Source organism: Salmo trutta, chromosome 12 (genome assembly GCF_901001165.1).
Source record: "Salmo trutta chromosome 12, fSalTru1.1, whole genome shotgun sequence".
Classification (NCBI taxonomy): Eukaryota; Metazoa; Chordata; class Actinopteri; order Salmoniformes; family Salmonidae; genus Salmo; species Salmo trutta.
In genome coordinates, this window is record NC_042968.1 from 85,431,895 (window position 1) to 85,455,343 (window position 23,449).

The 23,449-nt window shown below is 43.8% G+C and overlaps 1 protein-coding gene and 1 long non-coding RNA gene across 2 annotated transcripts in view; both read left to right on the forward strand.

Annotated features, from left to right (window-relative positions):
* LOC115204532 (A disintegrin and metalloproteinase with thrombospondin motifs 2) overlaps window positions 1–23,449 on the forward strand; it is an 80,458-nt gene that overhangs the window by 4,056 nt on the left and 52,953 nt on the right. The window contains exon 3 of the mRNA XM_029770188.1: window positions 8,985–9,153. Within this exon, the coding sequence (XP_029626048.1) occupies window positions 8,985–9,153 (169 nt within the window). The remainder of the gene's footprint in view (window positions 1–8,984; window positions 9,154–23,449) is intronic.
* On the forward strand, window positions 12,114–15,883 carry LOC115204533 (uncharacterized). The gene is made up of 2 exons (XR_003880378.1): window positions 12,114–12,151; window positions 15,701–15,883. It is a non-coding gene; the product is annotated as an uncharacterized LOC115204533 (long non-coding RNA).

The window sequence follows — 23,449 nt, forward strand, 5'->3', positions numbered from 1 at the left end:
TTGCTGGTTGGCCAGCACAGGCAGTGTGGCAGTATTCAGTATGCAGGTCATTGCTGGTCGGCCTCCACTAGGCAGTGTGGCAGTATTCAGTATGCGGGTCATTGCTGGTCGGCCTCCAGTAGGCAGTGTGGCAGTATTCAGTATGCAGGTCATTGCTGATTGGCCTCCACTAGGCAGTGTGGCAGTATTCAGTATGCAGGTCATTGCTGGTCGGCCTCCACTAGGCAGTGTGGCAGTATTCAGTATGCAGGTCATTGCTGGTTGGCCAGCACAGGCAGTGTGGCAGTATTCAGTATGCAGGTCATTGCTGGTCGGCCTCCACTAGGCAGTGTGGCAGTATTCAGTATGCCGGTCATTGCTGGTCGGCCTCCACTAGGCAGTGTGGCAGTATTCAGTATGCCGGTCATTGCTGGTCGGCCCCAGGTCATTGCTGATTGGCCTCCACTAGGCAGTGTGGCTGTATTCAGTATGCAGGTCATTGCTGGTTGGCCAGCACAGGTAGGGGGGCAGTATTCAGTATGCAGGTCATTGCTGGTTGGCCTCCACTAGGCAGTGTGGCTGTATTCAGTATGCGGGTCATTGCTGGTCGGCCTCCACTAGGCAGTGTGGCAGTATTCAGTATGCGGGTCATTGCTGGTCGGCCTCCACTAGGCAGTGTGGCAGTGTTCAGTATGCGGGTCATTGCTGGTCGGCCTCCACTAGGCAGTGTGGCAGTGTTCAGTATGCGGGTCATTGCTGGTCGGCCTCCACTAGGCAGTGTGGCAGTATTCAGTATGCGGGTCATTGCTGGTCGGCCTCCACTAGGCAGTGTGGCAGTATTCAGTATGCGGGTCATTGCTGGTCGGCCTCCACTAGGCAGTGTGGCAGTATTCAGTATGCGGGTCATTGCTGGTCGGCCTCCACTAGGCAGTGTGGCAGTATTCAGTATGCGGGTCATTGCTGGTCGGCCTCCACTAGGCAGTGTGGCAGTATTCAGTATGCGGGTCATTGCTGGTCGGCCTCCACTAGGCAGTGTGGCAATATTCAGTATGCCGGTCATTGCTGGTCGGCCCCAGGTCATTGGTACTGCAGGCCAGGCATGAGTATCACTATTAGCAGACTGCAGCAGACCAGCAGCAGAGTGGAGCTTGTGTACATAAAGTGTCTCAGAGAAGGAAAGAGTGCTGATCCTAGATCAGGTCCCTCTGTGTATTCATTATGATCTAAAAGATAAAACGGATCCTAGATCAGGTCCCTCCGTGTATTCATTATGATCTAAAAGATAAAAACTGATCCTAGATCAGGTCCCCCCGTGTATTCATTATGATCTAAAAGATAAAACTGATCCTAGATCAGGTCCCCCCGTGTATTCATTATGATCTAAAAGATCAAACTGATCCTAGATCAGCACTCCTACTCCAAGATTCTTTATGAATACGGGTCCAGAGTAGGCTGCTGCACTGAGAAGGGCAGGGGCATGATGCTGGTCCTGGACCCCTGCTAAGGGACAAGTGAGTAAGGGATGCCCTACAAGCAGAGGCACAAGCTGTTGCCATTGCCACAGTATCTGTAGGATGAAGTGACATCCACCAAATGATTCTCAGAAAAAAAGTGATGTGTTGGTATGGCCTCTTAGGTTAGATTTAGTGTGAGTACCAGTCTCTTTAGCTAACATTTCACTCGCCACTCCTTGTCATTGCCAAAAAATACTGGTCTTTCGGCAATGTCCATGTTCAATATGCGCTGAATTTACAGCGGAGTTGCTCATTGGTTGTTGGAAAAAACATTATTTTCCATGACATCATGTGGAGCTTCGAAATTAGAATTTATAACAAAGTAAGTTGTATTTTGATGCTTAAAATCAAAACTAAGACATTTTGTGGTTGAAATTGCTGTATGTATTTAGTTTGAGAATTTAGATGTGAGCATCTGAACAAACAAAAAACTGTTGCTTAGTAACCGAATACCAATGTGTTCTGTGGAGAAAAAAAGTTAAGAGTTCCAAAATGTGCATACATTTTTTGTTGTGATTGGAAGATAGCTGTGAGGGTGATCGAATCAGGATCAAATCCTCTGTTTTCCTCGAGCTCATTAATGATAGAACGTTAATATTTGAAGATGGCAGAAAGGCCAGTCTCCTTGGCACATGACATGGAGTACAGGGAGTGGATTAGCTAAAGAGACTGGTACCCAGGCTAAATTAGATTGGGTGGCCTGAGCAAATCTGCTGTGGCCTATGCTACAGACAGTTGTCATGGAAACCATCCTCTTATGCAATTTGTCCTGAGGGGTCATCCTGTCAGTTTAAAGTCTCTGTGTGTGTGTGTGTGTGTGTGTGTGTGTGTGTGTGTGTGTGTGTGTGTGTGTGTGTGTGTGTGTGTGTGTGTGTGATATCTATCTATTTTTTCCCTCATCCCTTCTCTGTGTGATCTGTCCCGTATGACCTTGTTCCAGAGATGCATTGCGTTGCTGAATTATAATTAAATATAACTTACATATTACTTTCTCTGTGTTATAATATCAGAGCAGTCAATCCTCTACTACAAGGGGTCTTAAACTTTTACAGCTCGAGACCCGAATGAGAAATTGACCGTTCCACCATGACCCAAATCGTCCCCCAATGACACAAATTAAGAATAAATAGTGTGTGATTATAGATGTATTTTCATAACTCACGACCCACCTCTCGCATGCCCAGGGCCCACTTTGGGTCCGGATCCATAGTTTAAGAAAGCCTTCTGTACTACAAACAGTAAGAACAGCTGGTAGTCTTATCCAACTTTCAATCAAGCCACCAAAGACACCATAATCCCATACAGACCACACGCTTCCCAAAAGTTCAGGAAATTAAGCAATTTTGCGTTGTGATGGTTTCTGTGTTGTTTGGAAATCCTTCAGCCTTTGCACGATATAGCCTATGTCATCTGTGTTTAACCTAGTGACAAAGATGCAACCTTTCTAAAGTTTCTGTTGTCCCAGGGGTCTTTTCTCAACACAAGCGGTAGATGTCACATATTTAGTTGGGTTAACTTTTGTGCTATAATTAAGTTGTATGAATTTTGTTCATGTTGCTCCTCTGGCACGGATGTGGCTGGGGTGTTTGGAGCTGTGTCCGTACTTACACGACCTCCGAGCCTTCTCAAATCAATGTTGAGCCAAATGCACCAAATTGGACCAGGGCTAACTGTTTCAGCCATCTGTCGCACCTCTCCCTGGTTTGGGCCAATAGGAGTCACTCTCTTTGTGGTGTTGAGCGGGCCATGGAGAGGGGTGAAAGAGGGACACTTATCAGGTCGGGCCATTCCAGAATCCCCTGGCTCTCTATGGAGTAGCTGTGGCCTTTGATTATTCCATTGGATGGACAGAGTGGGGAGCCCACTGTGACTGCACTGGCACACTTCCTTTCCTCTCACCAGGAGTTTAGATCCGTTTCTGTTTGAGTGTGGATGGAAACCTCAGTTCTAATTGTAGGATACAAGATAGCATTCTTCTGGTGTTATGTTCTTCCCTCTCTCCTTCGCTCATCCATCTGGCTGTAGGCCCAGTCCAGCAGGCTATAGACCCAGTCCAGCAGGCTGTAGACCCAGTCCATCTGGCTTTAGGCCCAGTCCAGCAGGCTGTAGGCCCAGTACATCTGGCTGTAGGCCCAGTCCATCTGACTGTAGGCCCAGTCCAGCATGCTGTAGGCCCAGTCCATCTGGCTGTAGGCCCAGTCCAGCATGCTGTAGGCCCAGTCCATCTGGCTGTAGGCCCAGTCCATCTGGCTTTAGGCCCAGTCCAGCAGGCTGTAGGCCCAGTCCAGCAGGCTGTAGGCCCAGTCCATCTGGCTTTAGGCCCAGTCCATCTGGCTGTAGGCCCAGTCCAGCAGGCTGTAGGCCCAGTCCATCTGGCTGTAGGCCCAGTACATCTGGCTGTAGGCCCAGTCCAGCATGCTGTAGGCCCAGTTCAGCAGGCTGTAGGCCCAGTCCATCTGGCTGTAGGCCCAGTTCAGCAGGCTGTAGGCCCAGTCCATCTGACTGTAGGCCCAGTCCATCTGGCTGTAGGCCCAGTCCATCTGACTGTAGGCCCAGTCCAGCATGCTGTAGGCCCAGTCCATCTGGCTGTAGGCCCAGTCCATCTGGCTGTAGGCCCAGTACATCTGGCTGTAGGCCCAGTTCAGCAGGCTGTAGGCCCAGTCCATCTGGCTGTAGGCCCAGTCCATCTGGCTGTAGGCCCAGTTCAGCAGGCTGTAGGCCCAGTCCATCTGACTGTAGGCCCAGTCCATCTGGCTGTAGGCCCAGTCCATCTGGCTGTAGGCCCAGTCCATCTGACTGTAGGCCCAGTCCAGCATGCTGTAGGCCCAGTCCATCTGGCTGTAGGCCCAGTCCATCTGGCTGTAGGCCCAGTTCAGCAGGCTGTAGGCCCAGTCCATCTGGCTGTAGGCCCAGTACATCTGGCTTTAGGCCCAGTCCAGCAGTCTGTAGGCCCAGTCCATCTGGCTGTAGGCCCAGTCCAGCAGGCTGTAGGCCCAATCCAGCAGGCTGTAGGCCCAGTACATCTGACTGTAGGCCCAATCCAGCAGGCTGTAGGCCCAGTCTAGCAGGCTGTAGACCCAGTCCAGCAGGCTGTGTGTTACATTACTGTTTCAAAGGGACATATTGACGCTCTTGTCAGGATTTATAGTTGAGAGGACAGGCCCAGCTGGAGTGAAAAGAGGATCTTTGACCTGGAAGACACAAGGCCTCTGCGGTAGAGAACAGGTCTATACACCTGAATAAAGCTGACCTCCTTAGAGAACACTCATCACAAACATGGAAGCCAATAAATATCTTGTCATGTTTGTTTTTTGTTTGGTTCTGTGTCAGCTTTCTTTCGGTGCCACGAGACTCAGTCCAATTACACAGATTTAATATATATATATATATATATATATATATATATATATAGCGTTTGGAAGAATTCCATGACTGACACCGTAGCATTTAGAGTTGTTGATGTATTTCATGGTGTGTAGGAGGAGTGTGACCTGTATAGAAATATGTTGCAAAGGAAATGTTTCAAAGGAAAAGAGTCTCAGAGCGCACATGGACAAAGGGTTGTTTGTGACTCTATCCAAAATGCAATGTGAAAGTGATGAGTGGGAATGAAGAGGAGGAGATTTGGTCTTGATGGTTCCCGTCTGGACCCGTCTGTAGTTACAGTAGGAGAATTGGTCGTGATGGTTTCCGTCTGGACCTGTCTGTAGTTACAGTAGGAGAATTGGTCGTGATGGTTCCCGTCTGGACCTGTCTGTAGTTACAGTAGGAGAATTGGTCTTGATGGTTTCCGTCTGGACCTGTCTGTAGTTACAGTAGGAGAATTGGTCGTGATGGTTCCCGTCTGGACCTGTCTGTAGTTACAGTAGGAGAATTGGTCGTGATGGTTCCCGTCTGGACCTGTCTGTAGTTACAGTAGGAGAATTGGTCGTGATGGTTCCCATCTGGACCTGTCTGTAGTTACAGTAGGAGAATTGGTCTTGATGGTTCCCGTCTGGACCTGTCTGTAGTTACAGTAGAAGAATTGGTCTTGATGGTTCCCGTCTGGACCTGTCTGTAGTTACAGTAGAAGAATTGGTCTTGATGGTTCCCGTCTGGACCTGTCTGTAGTTACAGTAGGAGATGGGATGTCAGCCACCTGGCTCGTCCAATCCCTGCAGGAGTTGCATTCTCCAAAATGAAAACAGCAGTGTGCCGTGGATGTGAACCAAGAGAATTCATAAGGCAGTCAATACATGTGAGATCTGACCTGATGATCCAGGACATTTTAACGTGTGTGTGTGCTTCCGTGTGTGTGTGTGTGCTTCCGTGGGTGTGTGTGTGTGTGTGTGTCTGTGTGTGTGTGTGTGTGTGTGAGTTTGAGAGAGAGAGAGGGAGACAGATTGTGTGCGTTAGACCAGACTAGAGCATATTTCACTTTATATAGTTCTTGTTTTATTGGGCTTTTATCATCGTGTGTTGATATTAATATTGATGTGGTTGTGTTGATTCCTGACACCTGTAAGTAGAATTCTGCTGCCGTGAGTTTGAATGACAGCTTGTAATGAACAGTGAAGGGAGGCAGCCCAAAAGGGGTTTCAGTTTCTACTCTCTCTGATGTCCTACATTCCTGTTGCCAGTGGTTAACAGAGAAATGAAGGAGATAACTGGAATGAACATCAACAATCCAACTCAAATCATAAGTAGCTTGGCCTGTATTATCAAAGCACCTTTGATTCTTGCCAGGCTTGAAAATGAACATGGTTGATGATATTTTATTTATTTGAAACTGACGATTTTGACTTGTTTATGTTAATTCAGGACTTTATACTGTATCCAACTCAGGATGAAAATTATGTTTGCTCCAGGACTCATTAATCCTTGAATCCCAGAGATTTGGTGGCACAATATGAGTGTCTATTTCACTTGCCACAATAACAACTGGCACAATTCACTTCCAATGTTCAACAAAACATCTCATCTCAGATTTGATTGAATGTAATCGATTGATGTGTTAGATTATGTTGAAAAGGCTGACAATTAACACAGTATCATGAGTGGAGTGCTGATTGAATTAAAGGTTGAGAGGAAGCTTGAGGATGTTTAGAAATCCCTTCTTTGGAGCAGTGTGAGTGAGGGTCATGTAAACCAATGACCTGTTCAATGAGAAACTAACACTGAATACTGTGAGTCAACAAGTTTTTAAACACTTTTGGCCTTTTTACAATGGAAAGTATTGCCAAGGAACATAAGGTCATGCTTTTGTGCAATGGAAATATGTCTCTTAATCAAGTATTATGGATATGGCCCCATATAGTCTTCTTAAACTTTCCTTTCCAACATAGAGTGTGAGGACGCTGTCATTGGGAAACAACTTATCCACTTTATTTCCAGTTTAAACACTGTATTTTCTCTTTTCCATGGCCCTTCCACTGAAATATAAATCCAGCAGTAAAAATTGAGAGTTTATTATAACTTTTAGTTACCCAGGGTTAGGTTTTACAATGGCTCTTTCATTCATATCAACTTGAAAAGATTACTATTGTCAACCCTTTCAAAGCTGTCATTACCTCAAAGAGGTGTACTTAGCTGCAGTATACATTATCTGTCATTTCACACAGAGCTGTCCATTGTGAGAGCTAAGGTAGTGCTCACGTGCTTCCACCCCTGTTCAGACCAACCGACAGACAGACAGACAGACAGACAGACAGACAGACAGACAGACAGACAGACAGACAGACAGACAGAAAGCTGGCTCCAAGGCAAAGTTGGAACATGTCATGCAGGCTTTGTGCTCCTCCTCCTCCCTACAGACATAACTACCTCTGGATTAATGTATTTTCCTGCCCCCTCACACACATACGCCACACACACATACGCCACACATACGCCACACACACACTGAACACTGAAAAGTTAGGGAATGAACAGCAGGTCTCCCGGGCGACCAGTCTCTTAGCGAGGCAGCAGGCTGACCCTCTTGGCCAGATCCAACGATCCAAAGGCAGCACAGCGCTGCTCTCTCCATCAGAACCCTCCCTCCGCCTCAGGCAGGCCTGACTCTGAGCTGGAAACCGGGACGGAGCTGCTCAGGCCCTCTCTCTCAGGCTCTGCTCTCCTATTTCACTCTTGGCAGTCCAGGCAGGCTCTGGAGCCTCTCAGGCTTATGGAAAAGTCTCATTGTTACAGTGGAGCTGGATCACATCTTCAAAAGATTCTGCAATTCAGCATGGTTTATGCTAACTTTTCCTTCACTTCTCCTGTCAACGTTTACAATGTTTATGCCGTTTTCCAGCTAAAGATGTACAGAGTGGTGTGGGTATAATACCTGATTAGTGGACCACTGATCCAACTGTGTGGACACTGTAGACTTGTTCTGACAGTAAAGCTGGTAGTGAGAGCTAGTGATTTATTTGTGATAGTTAAGTGAAGTTGATCCCTCAAATGTTAGTTTACGATTTTCAGTTGGCAAGAGAGAATTTGACATCTGGGAAAGTTATTTGTTGTTGAAGACAGAGTTTTATTTCAGATTACGGGTTTGGATGTCTATGACAGTGTAGCCAAATGGAAAGAATTAGTCTGCAAAAACCCCAGTCTTGCACCATTGTTTAATATAAAATGACTTGACTTAGTTTATTTGTTTTTCAAAGTTGCTGCAGTAACAATTCTTGCTTTCAAGACTGAGGTATGTGCTTCATTCCTGTAGCCCAGAGTAGAATCTTTCCTTTATTCCTTAGCATGACTTTAATAAGCTGTTAGAGTTCTAGAGTTCCTGAGATGAGGTGACTGAGCAACTGATTTTCTGAGTGGAAGATGTGTACTTAGCCATGCTGTGTGGTAAGGCAGGTTAAGTTTGACTTCACAGTGGCTCAGAGAGTTGGCTAACCGAGGTGTAACTGCTGGTGTCGATTTATGCAGAGTCCAGACCTTTCCTTGGTAATTAAACCTCGGGAGGATGTGACAGCTTCTTGTGTAATATTTCTCAGGAGGCTGTGCTAAATGGCAGTCTCAGCAGCCCCTCTCTAGCTCTGTAGTCGGGGTCAGAGAGAGAAGCAGTGTTGAGCTGACCCTGAACAGGCGTGTCTGTTCCAGTCACAGTGTGTTTTAAAGTTTACATTCACATCCCTCCTCTTCCCCGTTCCCCATTTTCCACGACAGACACAGGATAGGGGGCCACCTGGTTTGGGCTGTCACGCCACATTTTGTCTGTCTGCATTTATTGAAGTATTAGTACCGCTGTTTTGGCTTATCTAAATTGTTGATCAGATGGTTGATATAAATTGGCCCCATATTGATCAACTCATGTTTCTTTGCAGTCTCATGTAATTTGTATTTTTGTCAATGTTGTCCTCTCTTCGGGCCGAGCTTTAAAGTGGTGGATATATTGATTATTGTGCATTTCCCTTCTCAATTAAGTTATTCTCAAAGTGTTATTTAAAGTTGTTTTTCTTCCAGTTAGATAGATCCTTGTGATTGTAGAGTTCAACCCCCTTCTCATCTCATCTTTCTCAGGCAGGAATGATCCGCATGGGGCGGGAGGAGTTCTTCATCGAACCCCTGGAGCACCGAGGGGGTGGGGCGGGGGATGAGGAGGGCCGAGACGGACGACATCACATCGTTTATCGCTCCTCTGCCATTAAGAGACCCCATGTTAATCAAACAGCGGACTCTTACCCCCAAGGTAAAAGGAACTTCAGATACACCTCTACAGAACCTGCATGCTTTTTCTGACTGTCAGGAGACATGATGACATTCCTTCATAGGTCGTCATCATCTGTAACTTTAGAGTGCTGAATGCTGCTAAGCCTTATGTGGGTCTCTTCTAGACATTCCATTTGTGTCCCTGTTGAAATATCTGTTGAACTGGCAGTGAACTCTGCTTTATTGTGCAGAGAGAAAACAAACGTATCCCTCTCCATGCCCTTCTAGTTCTCCTTGTCTTGCCTAATGAACAAATTGAACGCTATCCAGAGAAAGCATCTAATTTAACATTCGTTTTTTTCTGATTTTAAGTATTGCCTGATTCTATAATGTCATCTTTAGTTCATTCTATACATAACTTGTCATGACATGTGATACGCTCGTAAATACACTCTCTGGCATGTCTCTACAGAGCAAATCAGACTGGAGGATAGTTTGACACCCTTGTAGGACAAAGCAAAGGTTGCTAAACTCGAATTAACCAAATGTTCAACTTTTTCTTTCTCAAATGAATATCTACAGTAAGGCAGTCATTGGGACTTATAATAAAGGATTCTCATTAGTGGGAAAGTACACTATGGTGCAATGTTCGCTTCTCTCTAGTTCATAGTCTAATCATCAAACTATTTACCCCCCCCACCCCCCGACTCCCATTTGACCCTGTCCATCCCCTCCTCAGGGGTGGTCAGAGTTCACCAAAACTCCCCTGACCGAGCAGATAGAAGATACAGTAATCTGAGTGGGTGGATAAAGACATAATAAAGTCATAAAAGGGATTCACATGTCACTTCAGTTCCAACCACAGAGCTCAGCCCGAGGATATTGGGAGACTTGCTTCTCAGTCACTTCAGATGTGTAGGTTTTTTTCTGAGTAGTTCTAGTCTACTCTAAAAGAATATACAAAAGACATATGTATTCCGGGCATTCTGCTAAGTTGGATTGTTATACATAAATTCTCATAAGACAAATACACACATGCTCTCACACAATTTATATATACTTAAAGAACACGTAGACACACACTTACACACAAAATTGTATGAACTTCTAATGAGGAAATTGGAGATGGGAGAAACACCCGCATGATGGACTTTGGCATCAGCTGTGGGGATTGGATCGGAGGCTCAGATGTAGTTGCACAAATCCATCAGAGGTGAGTCGTTCGCAGCCAAGACGAGCTGCAGCCAGCCAACTCCTACGTGGCAGGGCTGAGTGCTGATGTGATATTAGCCTACAGTAAACTAAACTCCTCCAGTGGAGGAGAGCATGGCTGATCTAGAGCAGAATCTGGATGGACCTTGTAAAGAGAACGAAAGGACATTGAGTAAACAATAAACATGAAGATTGTTTCTAATAAATTTAAAAGGAAAAAGGCACATTTTATTTGAAGTGTTACATTTTGCAACTTAACAATCTTGAGGACCCATTGTCCAAGTATGTTCACTATTAGATTTGATGCCTCTTTGTGGAATGCCTTCCCTTTCACATCATGCACATGGATTTAAATAATTAAACAAGGATTTAACTAACTAAACATGGATTTAACTAACAAACTAAGCAAGGATTTATCTAACTAAACATGGATTTAACTAAATAACTAAACAAGGATTTATCTAACTAACTAAACATGGATTTAACTTACTAAACATCGGTTTAACTAACTAACTAAACAAGGATTTAACTAAATAACTAGAAGAATCTAACGAACTAAACAAGGATTTAACTAATTAAACATGTATTTAACTAACTAAACAAGGATTTGACTAACTATACAAGGATTTAACTAAATAACTAAACAAGGATTAAACGAAATAACTAAACAAGGATTAAACTAACAAACTAAACATGGATTTAAGTAGCTAACATGGATTTAACTAACTAACTAAACAAGGATTGAACTGAATAACTACAATAATTTAACTAACTAAAGAATGACTTAACTAAACAAGGATTTAACTTACTAAACATGTATTTAGCTAACTAAACAAGGATTTAACTAAATAACTACAAGAATTTAACTAACTAAAGAATATTTAACTCACTAACTAAACAAGGATATAACTTACTAAATGTGTATTTAACTAACTAAACAAGGATTGAACTAAATAACTAAACATGGATTTAACTAACTAACTAAACAAGGAATTCATGAACTGACTAAACAAGAATTTAACCAACTAACTAAACAGGGATTTAACTAACTAAACATGGATTTAACTTATTAAACATGGATTTAACTAACTAACTAAACAAGGATTTAACTAAATAACTAAACAAGGATTTAACTAAATAAGTAAACATTGATTTAACTAACTAACTATAAAAGGAATTAACTAAATAACTAAACAAGGATTCAACTAACTAACTAAACAAGCATTTAACTAACTAAATAAACAAGGATTTAATTAACAGGGTGATCTATGTTGTGATCTATTTAATAAACACAAAGGACCAGCAAAATGAATAGAAGAGTGTGGTGGTATAGCAGGAACAGTGGCATCTAGTGGTCAAACCTGGTACCTTCACACTACTAAATGGTAAATAATGCAAGTGATTTCAATTACACATTTCTCTGAATGGGGGAGAAAAACTATCAACACATTCACAGGGAATACATTACATAGTATGGTGAAGCAATACTCCAAGCCACAGCTTCATACTACTTGTCAAACATAGAGAACTGATACTGTACACTGGTTTTTGGGGTGGGATTGGCATAGGTTGTATTTTTCACATTGTTTGTAACTTATTTTGTACATGAAGTTGCTGCTACCGTTTCTTATGACTGAAAATAGCTTCTGGACATCAGAACAGCAATTACTCACCTAGAACTGAACAAAGATTTTTTATTTAATGAGTCCAACACGAAGGATATACTGCTTTCCGGAGACCAGGCCCAAATCCCCGTCATTCGCGTGAAGAAAAAGTGGAGATACAGAGGGAGAAGATCGGGGTGCCTTGTGAGGATTCATAGGCAAGTGAGTAAATCACCATTACCATCGGTTCTATTGGCCAACGTGTAATCACTGGAAAACAAGCGCGATGATCTACGGTCGAGAATATCCTACCAACGGGACATTAAAAACTGTAATATCTTATGTTTCACCGAGTCGTGGCTGAACGATGACGCGGATAATATATAGCTGGCTGGGTTTTCCATGCATCGGCAGGACAGAGCAGCTACGTCTGTCAATAACAGCTGGTGAGCGATGTCTAACATTAAATAAGTATTGAGGTATGGCTCGCCTGAGGTAGAATACCTTATGATAAGTTGTAGACCACACTATCTACCAAGAGAGTTTTCATCTATGTTATTCGTAGTCTATTTACCGCCACAAACCGATGCTGGCACTAAGACCGCACTCAACGAGTTATATAAGGCCATAAGCAAAGAAGAAAATGCTCCCTGTCTGAGTCTGTAATACCAACATGTTTCAAGGAGACCACTATAGTCCCTGTGCCCAAGAACACGAATGCAACCTCAATCACACTCCACACTGCCCTTTTCCACCTGGACAAAAGGAACACCTATGTGAGAATGCTGTTCATTGACTACAGCTCAGCGTTCAACACCATAGTGCCCCTAAAGCTCATCACTAAGCTAAGGACCCTTGGACTAAACACCTCCCTCTACAACTGGATCCTGGACTTCCTGACGGGCCGCCCATAGGTGATAAGGGTAGGCAACAACACATCTGCCACACTGATCCTCAACAGCAGGGCCACTCAGGTGTACGTACTTAGTCCCCTCCTGTACTCCCTGTTCACTCATGACTGCATGGCCAGGCACGACTCTAACACCATCATTAAGTTTGCTAACAACACAACATTGGTAGGCCTGATCACCGACAATGATGAGACAGCCTATAGCGAGGAGGTCAGAGACCTGGCTTTGTGGTGCCATCACAACAACCTCTCCCTCAATGTGAGCAAGACAAAGGAGATGATCGTGGACTACAGGAAAATGAGGGCCGAACTCGCCCCCATTAACATCGATGGGGCTGAAGTGGAGTGGGTCTCCAGAACCTCAAAAAGTTCCACAGCTGCACCATCAAGAGCATCCTGACCAGTTGCATCCCCGCTTGGTATGGCATCTGCTCGGCATCCGACCGTAAGGCACTACAGAAGGTAGGGCCCAATACATCACTGGGTCCAAGCTTCCTGCAATCCAGGACCTCTGTACCATTACCACCATTTTTAGGGCCTTCCTCTGACAAAAATAGTCAAAGACTCCAGCTATCCTAGTCATAGACTGTTCTCTCTGCTACCGCATGGCAAGCCATACCGGAGCGCCAAGTCTACAGTCGTGGCAAAAGGTTTTGAGAATGACACAAAAATTAATTTCCACAAGGTCTGCTGCCTCAGTTTGTATGATGGCAATTTGCATATAGTTCAGAATCTTATGAAGAGTGATCAGATGAATTGCAATTAATTGCAAAGTCCCTCTTTGCCATGCAAATTAATTGAATCCGCAAAAAACATTTCCACTGCATTTCAGCCCTGCCACAAAAGGACCAGCTGACATCATGTCAGTGATTCTCTCGATAACACAGGCGTGAATGTTGATGAGGACAAGGCTGGAGATCACTCTGTCATGCTGATTGAGTTTGAATAACAGACTGGAAGCTTCAAAAGGAGGGTGGTGCTTGGAATCATTGTTCTTCCTCTGTTAACCATGGTTACCTGCAAGGAAACATGTGCCGTCATCATTGCTTTGCACAAAAAGGGCTTCACAGGCAAGGATATTGCTGCCAGTAAGATTGCACTTAAATCACCCATTTATCGGATCATCAAGAACTTCAAGGAGAGTGGTTCAATTTTTGTGAAGAAGGCTTCAGGGCGCCCAAGAAAGTCCAGCAAGTGCCAGGACCGTCTCCTAAAGTTGATTCAGCTGCGGGATCGGGGCACCACCAGTACAGAGCTTGCTCAGGAATGGCAGCAGGCAGGTGTGAATGCATCTGTATGCACATTGAGGTGAAGACTTTTGGAGGATGGCCTGGTGTCAAGAAGGGCAGCAAAGAAGCCACTTCTCTCCAGGAATAACATCAGGGACAGACTGATATTCTGCAAAAGGTACAGGGATTGGACTGCTGAGGACTGGGGTAAAGTCATTTTCTCTGATTTATCCCCTTTCCGATTGTTTTGGGCATCCGGAAAAAAGCTTGTCTGGAGAAGACAAGGTGAGCGCTACCATCAGTCCTGTGTCATGCCAACAGTAAAGCATCCTGAGACCATTCATTTGTGGGGTTGCTTCTCAGCCAGGGGAGTGGGCTCACTCACAATTTTGCCTAAGAACACATCCATGAATAAAGAATGGTACCAACACATCCTCCGAAAGCAACTTCTCCCAATCATCCAGGAACAGTTTGGTGACGAACAATGCCTTTTCCAGCATGATGGAGCACCTTGCCATAAGGCAAAAGTGATAACTAAGTGGCTCGGGGAACAAAACATCGATATTTTGGGTCCATGGCCAGGAAATTCCCCAGACCTTAATCCCATTGCGAACTTGTGGTCAATCCTCAAGAGGCGGCTGGACAAACAAAAACCCACAAATTCTGACAAACTCCAAGCATTGATTATGTAAGAATGGGCTGCCATCAGTCAGGATGTGTCCCAGAAGTTAATTGACAGCAGAAGTCTTGAAAAAGAAGGGTCAACACTGCAAATATTGACTCTTTGCATCAACTTCATGTAATTGTCAATAAAAGCCTTTGACACTTATGAAATGCTTGTAGTTATACTTCAGTATTCCATAGTAACATCTGATAAAAATATCTAAAGACACTGAAGCAGCAAACTTTGTGGATATTAATATTTGTGTCATTCTCAAAACTTTTGGTCACGACTGTAGGTCCAAAAGGCTCCTACCAAAACAGCTTCTTCCCCAAAGCTATACAATTAATCAAATGGCCACCTGGACTATTTACATTGACCCCCCCCCCCCCCCCCCCTTTGTTTTTACACTGCTGCTTCTTGCTGTTTATTATCTTTGCATGGTCACTTTACCCCTACCTACATGGACAAATTACCTCGACTGACTCGGTACCGGTACCCCCTGTATACAGCCTCGTTATTGTTATGTAATTTTCTTGTGTTACTTAATTATTATTATTTTTTATTCGTTTATTTAGTAAATATTTTCTTAACTCTATTTCTTGAACTGCATTGTTGGTTAAGGGCTTGTAAGTAAGCATTTCACGGTACGGTCTACACCTGTTGTATTCCACCCATGTGAAAAATAAAATTTGATTTGATTTGACATGGAACGACTTGCATTATTTCTACTTAAGTTTAGCTAAGTGTGTGTGTGTGTGTGTGTGTGTGTGTGTGTGTGTGTGTGTGTGTGTGTATGTGTGTGTGTATGTGTGTGTGTGTGTGTGTGTGTGTGTGTGTGTGTGTGTGTGTGTGTGTGTGTGTGTTTTACCGCCACACATGTTTTTCCTTGAAAGTCATTCCCTGAAATAACAACATTCCGTTTGTTCTTTGACTAATGGCTGTTGGATGGTGATTCTTTTTTTTGACAGGCGTCCCTGCTTCCCTCTGTACAAAGTCCTGTGCTGTCTTAGATGTTCTGACTACATCTTGTTTAGTGGTTGGGGTTTGTATACTGCATACCATAACACATTTCCTTTGTTTATTTATGTATATACCCTGAACAAAAATATAAATGCTAATATATGGATTTTTTTATGCATCTGTTGGTCAAAGATACCTTAAAAAACAGGTAGGGGCGTAGATCAGAAAACCAGTCAGTATCTGGTGCGACCACCATTTGCGTCATGCAGCGTGACACTTCTCCTTCGGATAGAGTTGATCAGGCTGTTGATTGTGGTCTGTAGAATGTTGTCCCACTCCTCTTGAATGACTGTGCAAAGTTGCTAGATATTGGCAGGAACTGGAACACGCTGTTGCGCACGTCGATCCAGAGCATCCCAAACATGCTCAATGGATGTCCTGTCTGGCAAGTATGAGGCCATGAAAGAACTGGAATGTTTTCATCTTCCAGGAATTGTGTACAGATCTTTGCAACATGGGGCCGTGCATTATCATGCTGAAACAGGCGGTGGATAAAAGGCACGACAATGGGTCTCAGGATCTCGTCACGGTATATCTGTGCATTCAAATCGCCATCGATAATATGCAATTGTGTTCATTGCCCGTAGCTTAGGCCTGCCCGTACCATTACCCCACCGCCACCATGGGGCACTCTGTTCACAATGTTGACATCAGCAAACCACTCGCCCACACAACGCCATACACACTGCTATCTGCGCGGTACAGTTGATTCTGGGATTCTTCCGTGAAGAACACACTTCTCCAGCATGCCAGTGGCCATCAAAGGTGAGCATTTTCCCACTGAAGTTGGTTATGACACTGAACTGCAGTCAGGTCAAGACCCTGGTGAGGACGATGAGCTTCCCTGAGAGCTTCCCTGAGACTGTTTCTGACAGTTTGTACAGAAATGCTTGAATTATGCAAACCCAGTTTTATTCACATTCCTGCAGTCAGCATGCCAATTGCATGCTCTGTGGCATTGTGTTGTGTGACAAAACTGCACATTTTAGAGTGGCCTTTTTATTTTCCCCAGCACAAGGTGCACCTGTGTAATGATTATGCATTTTAATCAGCTTCTTGATATGCCACACCTGTCAGGTGGATGGATTATCCTGGAAAAGTAGAAATGCTCACTAACAGGGATGTAATTAAATTTTTGCACCAAATTTGACAAAAATCAGATTTCTGTGCGTATTGAAAAATTCTGGAATCGTTTATTTCAGCTCATAAAACATAAGACCAAAGCTATACATATTGCGTTTATATTTTTGTTCAGTGTATTTGTTATATATATATTTTACACACATTTTACATGCATGGTGCTTTTTTACACAGTATTTATAAAATAAAGATATAGTTTTATAAATATACAGTGCATTCGGAAAGTATCCAGACCAATTGACTTTTTCCACATTTTGTTATGTTACAGCCTTATTCTAAAATTGGTTAAATTACTTTTTTCCCTCATTAATCTAGACACAATACCCCATAATGACAAAGCAAAAACTGTTTTTTATCAATTTTTGCAAAATAAAATAGCACATTTACATACGTATTCAGAACCTTTACTAAGTCCTTTGTTGAAGCCCCTTTGGCAGTGATTACAGCCTCACGTCTTCTTGGGTATGACTTTACAAGCTTGGCACACCTGTACTTTGGGAGTTTCTCCCATTCTTCTCTGCAGATCTTCTTAAGCTCTGTCAGGTTGGATGGGGAGCGTCGCTGCACAGGTATTTTCAGGTCTCTCCAGAGATGTTTGATCGGGTTCAAGTCCGGGCTCTGGCTGGGCCACTCAAGGACATTCAGAGACTTGTTCCGAAGCCACGCCTGAGTTTTAGATCACGTTAGATTTAGGATATATAGTACTCAGACATCTCCGGTATACATGATATAAAATGTTTTCTGTCATAACTGTTACAGATCATAAGCTTTTTAATCCCACCCCTCAGCTACTTTCAGCCCATTCCACCTATCTCCGTAGACAACCCTCTTTTGATTTCCATGTGATGTCAGTGTAACAATCACATCTGAGTGGCGGCGTTATAATCTGAGTGTGTAGCTAGCCCAGGTCTGATGTGGAGGATCAGCTGAGTGTCAGAGGGGCGACCTTCGGTAACCCGTGAGGAGGTTTAGGATTCTAAATACATCTGGATGGGATTTGACTGTAGGAGGCAACAGAAAAGGAAAGTATGATCTCAGATTGATGCTGTTTTAAGATCCGCTCAGAGAGAAAACATCAAGAATCACTTCATTTTGTATAGACACATGATCTTGATACGCTTGTCCTTGTTATTTTTTTACAATACAAAATATACACATGCAAACAACATAAAGACGCACACAAATATCCACAACATCACCTCTGCCCAGACCCACCTGCTCACACCCCCATCTCCATTGCCAGCATCACTCTCCACCACGTGGCCTCAATCTGCACCATTGTGTTTCTATTATTTGTAGAGATACATTTTTCAGCCTCTTTGGAGGTTTCTTGAATTTGCCTTATTTATTGCTACGTCTGTCAATCTTATCGAATGCATGATTTAGGTAATCTGATAAATTAATAGTTCCTATCTGGATTTGATCTAATATGGCTTGAATTATATCTATAAACACCTGATTTTTCCCTTTTGGGAAATTCAATGAAATAAATGTGTATGTTTCACCATGTAAGGTACCAACCCAGCTCCTCTTTAAATATTCAAATTCTGCTTTTTTGAAATGTAACTCTTGCAGGAAAACCACATCTACTGACATTCTCTAAGTGTTCAAGAACCATATTAAAAAATATATATATATACACTGCTCAAAAAAATAAAGGGAACACTTAAACAACACATCCTAGATCTGAATGAAAGAAATAATCTTATTAAATACTTTTTTCTTTACATAGGTGAATGTGCTGACAACAAAATCACACAAAAATAATCAATGGAAATCCAATTTATCAACCTATGGAGGTCTGGATTTGGAGTCACACTCAAAATTAAAGTGGAAAACCACACTACAGGCTGATCCAACTTTGATGTAATGTCCTTAAAACAAGTCAAAATGAGGCTCAGTAGTGTGTGTGGCCTCCACGTGCCTGTATGACCTCCCTACAACGCCTGGGCATGCTCCTGATGAGGTGGCGGATGATCTCCTGAGGGATCTCCTCCCAGACCTGGACTAAAGCATCCGCCAACTCCTGGACAGTCTGTGGTGCAACGTGACGTTGGTGGATGGAGCGAGACATGATGTCCCAGATGTGCTCAATTGGATTCAGGTCTGGGGAACGGGCGGGCCAGTCCATAGCATCAATGCCTTCCTCTTGCAGGAACTGCTGACACACTCCAGCCACATGAGGTCTAGCATTGTCTTGCATTAGGAGGAACCCAGGGCCAACCGCACCAGCATATGGTCTCACAAGGGGTCTGAGGATCTCATCTCGGTACCTAATGGCAGTCAGGCTACCTCTGGCGAGCACATGGAGGGCTGTGCGGCCCCCCCAAAAAATGCCACCCCACACCATGACTGACCCACCGCCAAACCGGTCATGCTGGAGGATGTTGCAGGCAGCAGAACGTTCTCCACGGCGTCTCCAGACTCTGTCACGTCTGTCACGTGCTCAGCGTGAACCTGCTTTCATCTGTGAAGAGCACAGGGCGCCAGTGGCGAATTTGCCAATCTTGGTGTTCTCTGGCAAATGCCAAATGTCCTGCACGGTGTTGGGCTGTAAGCACAACCCCTACCTGTGGACGTCGGGCCCTCATAACACCCTCATGGACTCTGTTTCTGACCGTTTGAGCAGACACATGCACATTTGTGGCCTGCTGGAGGTCATTTTGCAGGGCTCTGGCAGTGCTCCTCCTGCTCCTCCTTGCACAAAGGCGGGGGTAGCAGTCCTGCTGCTGGGTTGTTGCCATCCTACGGCCTCCTCCAAGTCTCCTGATGTACTGGCCTGTCTCCTGGTAGCGCCTCCATGCTCTGGACACTACGCTCACAGACACAGCAAACCTTCTTGCCACAGCTCGCATTGATGTGCCATCCTGGATGAGCTGCACTACCTGAGCCACTTGTGTGGGTTGTAGACTCCGTCTCATGCTACCACTAGAGTGAAAGCACCGCCAGCATTCAAAAGTGAACAAAACATCAGCCAGGAAGCATAGGAACTGAGAAGTGGTCTGTGGTCCCCACCTGCAGAACCACTCCTTTATTGGGGGTGTCTTGCTTATTGCCTATAATTTCCACCTGTTGTCTATTCCATTTGCACAACAGCATGTGAAATGTATTGTCAATCAGTGTTGCTTCCTAAGTGGACAGTTTGATTTCACAGAAGTGTGATTGACTTGGAGTTACATTGTGTTGTTTAAGTGTTCCCTTTATTTTTTTGAGCAGTACATAATGGTTAGAGACAGAAGCTTGAGTTATAGAAAGGGGCTTTAGCAGTGGATACAGAGGAAGAGAAGGTAGAGAGGAGGGTGTGAAAGGATGATATGTCCTCCAGAAGTTTAGTTTTTTTCCATTTTCACTCAGCTGCCCGCAGCCCTGTTCTGTAAGCTCGTAATGAGTCACAGCCACAGAGCAGGAGGGGAGGGGAGAACCGGCTGGGAGGAAAGGGGACAGTGCAAGTGATAAGATGTGGAAAGGAATGAGGGGAGGGTCAAAGAGGCAGAATCAGGAGACAGGAGGGAAAATGATTTAGCAGAAGGGAAAGATGATAGGATAGAAGAGGAAAGAGTAGTGGGAGAGAGAGAGCAAAGATTACGGCAGCGCATGACCATCTGGGTAGGGGCTAAGTGGTTAGGGTTGGAGAAAAGGGAGACAGAAATTGACCGAAAGAAGTGATCAGAGACCTGGAGTGGGGTTTGCATTGAGATTAGTGGTCAAACAGCCTCTAGTAAAGATGAGGTCAAGCGTATTGCCTGCCATGTGAGTTGGAGGGGATTAGAAAACATTGAGGTCAAAAGAGGCAAGGAGAGGAAAGAGTGAGTTGGAAAGAAATGAGTCGAAGGCAGACGTCGAGAGTTTGAACTCGCCAAGTATGAAGAGCGGTGAGCCATCGTCAGGAAATTAGCTTATCAAGGTGTCAAGCTCCTTGAGGAACTCTCCAAGGGCACCTGGTGGGCAATAGATGACAACAATGTTAAGCTTGAGTAGATGGGTGACAGTGAATATAATTCAAATGAGGAGATGGACAGGTGAGAGAGGGAGAAAAGAGAAAATCTCCACTTCGGAGAAATGAGTAGACCTGTGCCACCACCGAGACAGTCAGATGCTCTTGGACTGTGAGACAAAACATAGTCAGATGAAGAGAGAGCAGCAGTGTTCCTTGGGGTGATCCATGTCTCTGTTAGGGCCAAAAAGTCAAGGGACTGAAAGGCAGTATAGGCTGAGATGAACTCAACGTTCTTGAACGCAGATCAGCAGTTCCAAATGCTGCCAGAGACACGGAATTCCACATGGGTTGTGAGTGCAGGGTACACTAAATTAGAAGGGTTGCAGCCAAGGAGTGGGGAGCGTCTGTATAGCCTACAGTGAGAGGAGCGTACAGGTATAGAAAACACACACATAGATGCCCAAGCTAAAAAAGAGCAAACCTTTTATTGTCTGAAAATAACTAGGTAAGATACTCAAGTGAGAGAGTGGTGTGGAGCCTTCCTGTCTTTCCTTCCTCTAATAACTTCACAGAACTGTCTGAGAAACCTGGGCAGACTGAAGTACAAACACTTATGTATGAGAGGTGAAGCCACTCCCCCTTCAATACAGCCACTGATTACTGAAACAAGTCACAAATTGCCCTGCCCCTTAATCCTGGTTGATGTGTCAACAAATATCTGTAAATTAAGAGCAATCAGCCGTTCACACACCAAGTAGGCCACTGGAAATACAGGCAGCACTTAACTTCCCTGGGCTAGGTGGGACGCTTGGTCAACAGCCAGTGGAATCGCGTGGCGCGAAATACAAATACCTCAAAAATGCTATAACTTCAATTTCTCAAACATATGACTATTTTACACCATTTTAAAGACAAGACTCTCGTTAATCTAACCACATTGTCCGATTTCAAAAAGGCTTTACAGCGAAAGCAAAACATTAGATTATGTCAGGAGAGTACCCTGCCAAAAATAATCACACAGCCATTTTCAAAGCAAGCATATATGTCACAAAAACCAAAACCACAGCTAAATGCAGCACTAACCTTTGATGATCTTCATCAGATGACACTCCTAGGACATTATGTTATAAAATACATGCATGTTTTGTTCAATCAAGTTCATATTTATATCAAAAACCAGCTTTTTACATTAGCATGTGATGTTCAGAACTAGCATACCCACCGTAAACTTCCGGTGAATTTACTTAATTACTCACGATAAACGTTGACAAAATACATAAATTATTTTAAGAATTATAGATACAGAACTCCTTTATGCAATCGCGGTGTCAGATTTTAAAATAGCTTTTCGGCGAAAGCACATTTTGCAATATTCTGAGTACATAGCCCGGCCATCACGGCTAGCTATTTTGACACCCACCAAGTTTGGGACAACCTAAACTCAGAATTACTATTAGAAAAATTGGATTACCTTTGCTGTTCTTCGTCAGAATGCACTCCTAGGACTTCTACTTCAACAACAAATGCTGTTTTGGTTCCAAATAATCCATAGTTATATTCAAATAGCTCCGTTTTGTTCATGCGTTCAGGTCACTATCCGAAGGGTGACGCGCGAGCGCATTTCGTGACAAAAAAAATTCAAAATATTCCATTACCGTACTTAGAAGCATGTCAATCGCTGTTTAAAATCAATTTTGCTATTTTTCTCGTAAAATAGCGATAATATTCCAACCGGGCAACGTTGTATTCATTCAAAGGCTGAAAGAATTTTTTTTAGAATTCTCATGAACGTGCATCTCCAGTGTCACTGTCCCCAGGCTGACCACTCACACATTCTCCTGCTGTTCTTCGCCCAGAGACAGCAGACACCCCATTACACTTTCTGGCAGCTTTAGAGAGCCAATGGGAGCCTTAGAAAGTGTCACGTTACAGCACAGATGCTGTATTTTCGATAGAGATGCAACAGAAGGACAACAAATTGTCAGACAGGGCACTTTCTGTATGGAATCTTCTCAGGTTTTGGCCTGCCATATGAGTTCTGTTATACTCACAGACACCATTCAAACAGTTTTAGAAACTTTAGAGTGTTTTCTATCCGAATCTACTAATTATATGCATATTCTAGTTTCTGGGCAGGAGTAGTAACCAGATTAAATCTGGTACGTTTTTTATCCGGCCGTGCAAATACTGCCCCCTAGCCCCAACAGGTTAAAGTAGATGACCCTAGGTAACAAAAAGACAGTACTAAACCACAACAAATAAAGACAAAAATATACTTATCACTCCTGGAGATATCAAGAGTCCTCTAGCTATAGAATTATATCAGTTTGACCACGTAGCTGGAAAGGTCTCCTTTTTCCTCGTCAATATTCTCATGTTGTTTCGTCTCATTCGGTTTTCTAATGTTGTTTTGTCTCATTAGGTTTCTCATGTTGTTTTGTCTCATTAGGTTTTCTCATGTTGTTTTGACTCATTAGGTTTTCTCATGTTGTTTCGTCTCAATGGGATTTCTCATGTTGTTTCGTCTCATTAGGATTTCTCATGTTGTTTTTTCTCATTAGGATTTCTCATGTTGTTTCGTCTCATTAGGATTTCTCATGTTGTTTCATGGGTTGGCAGG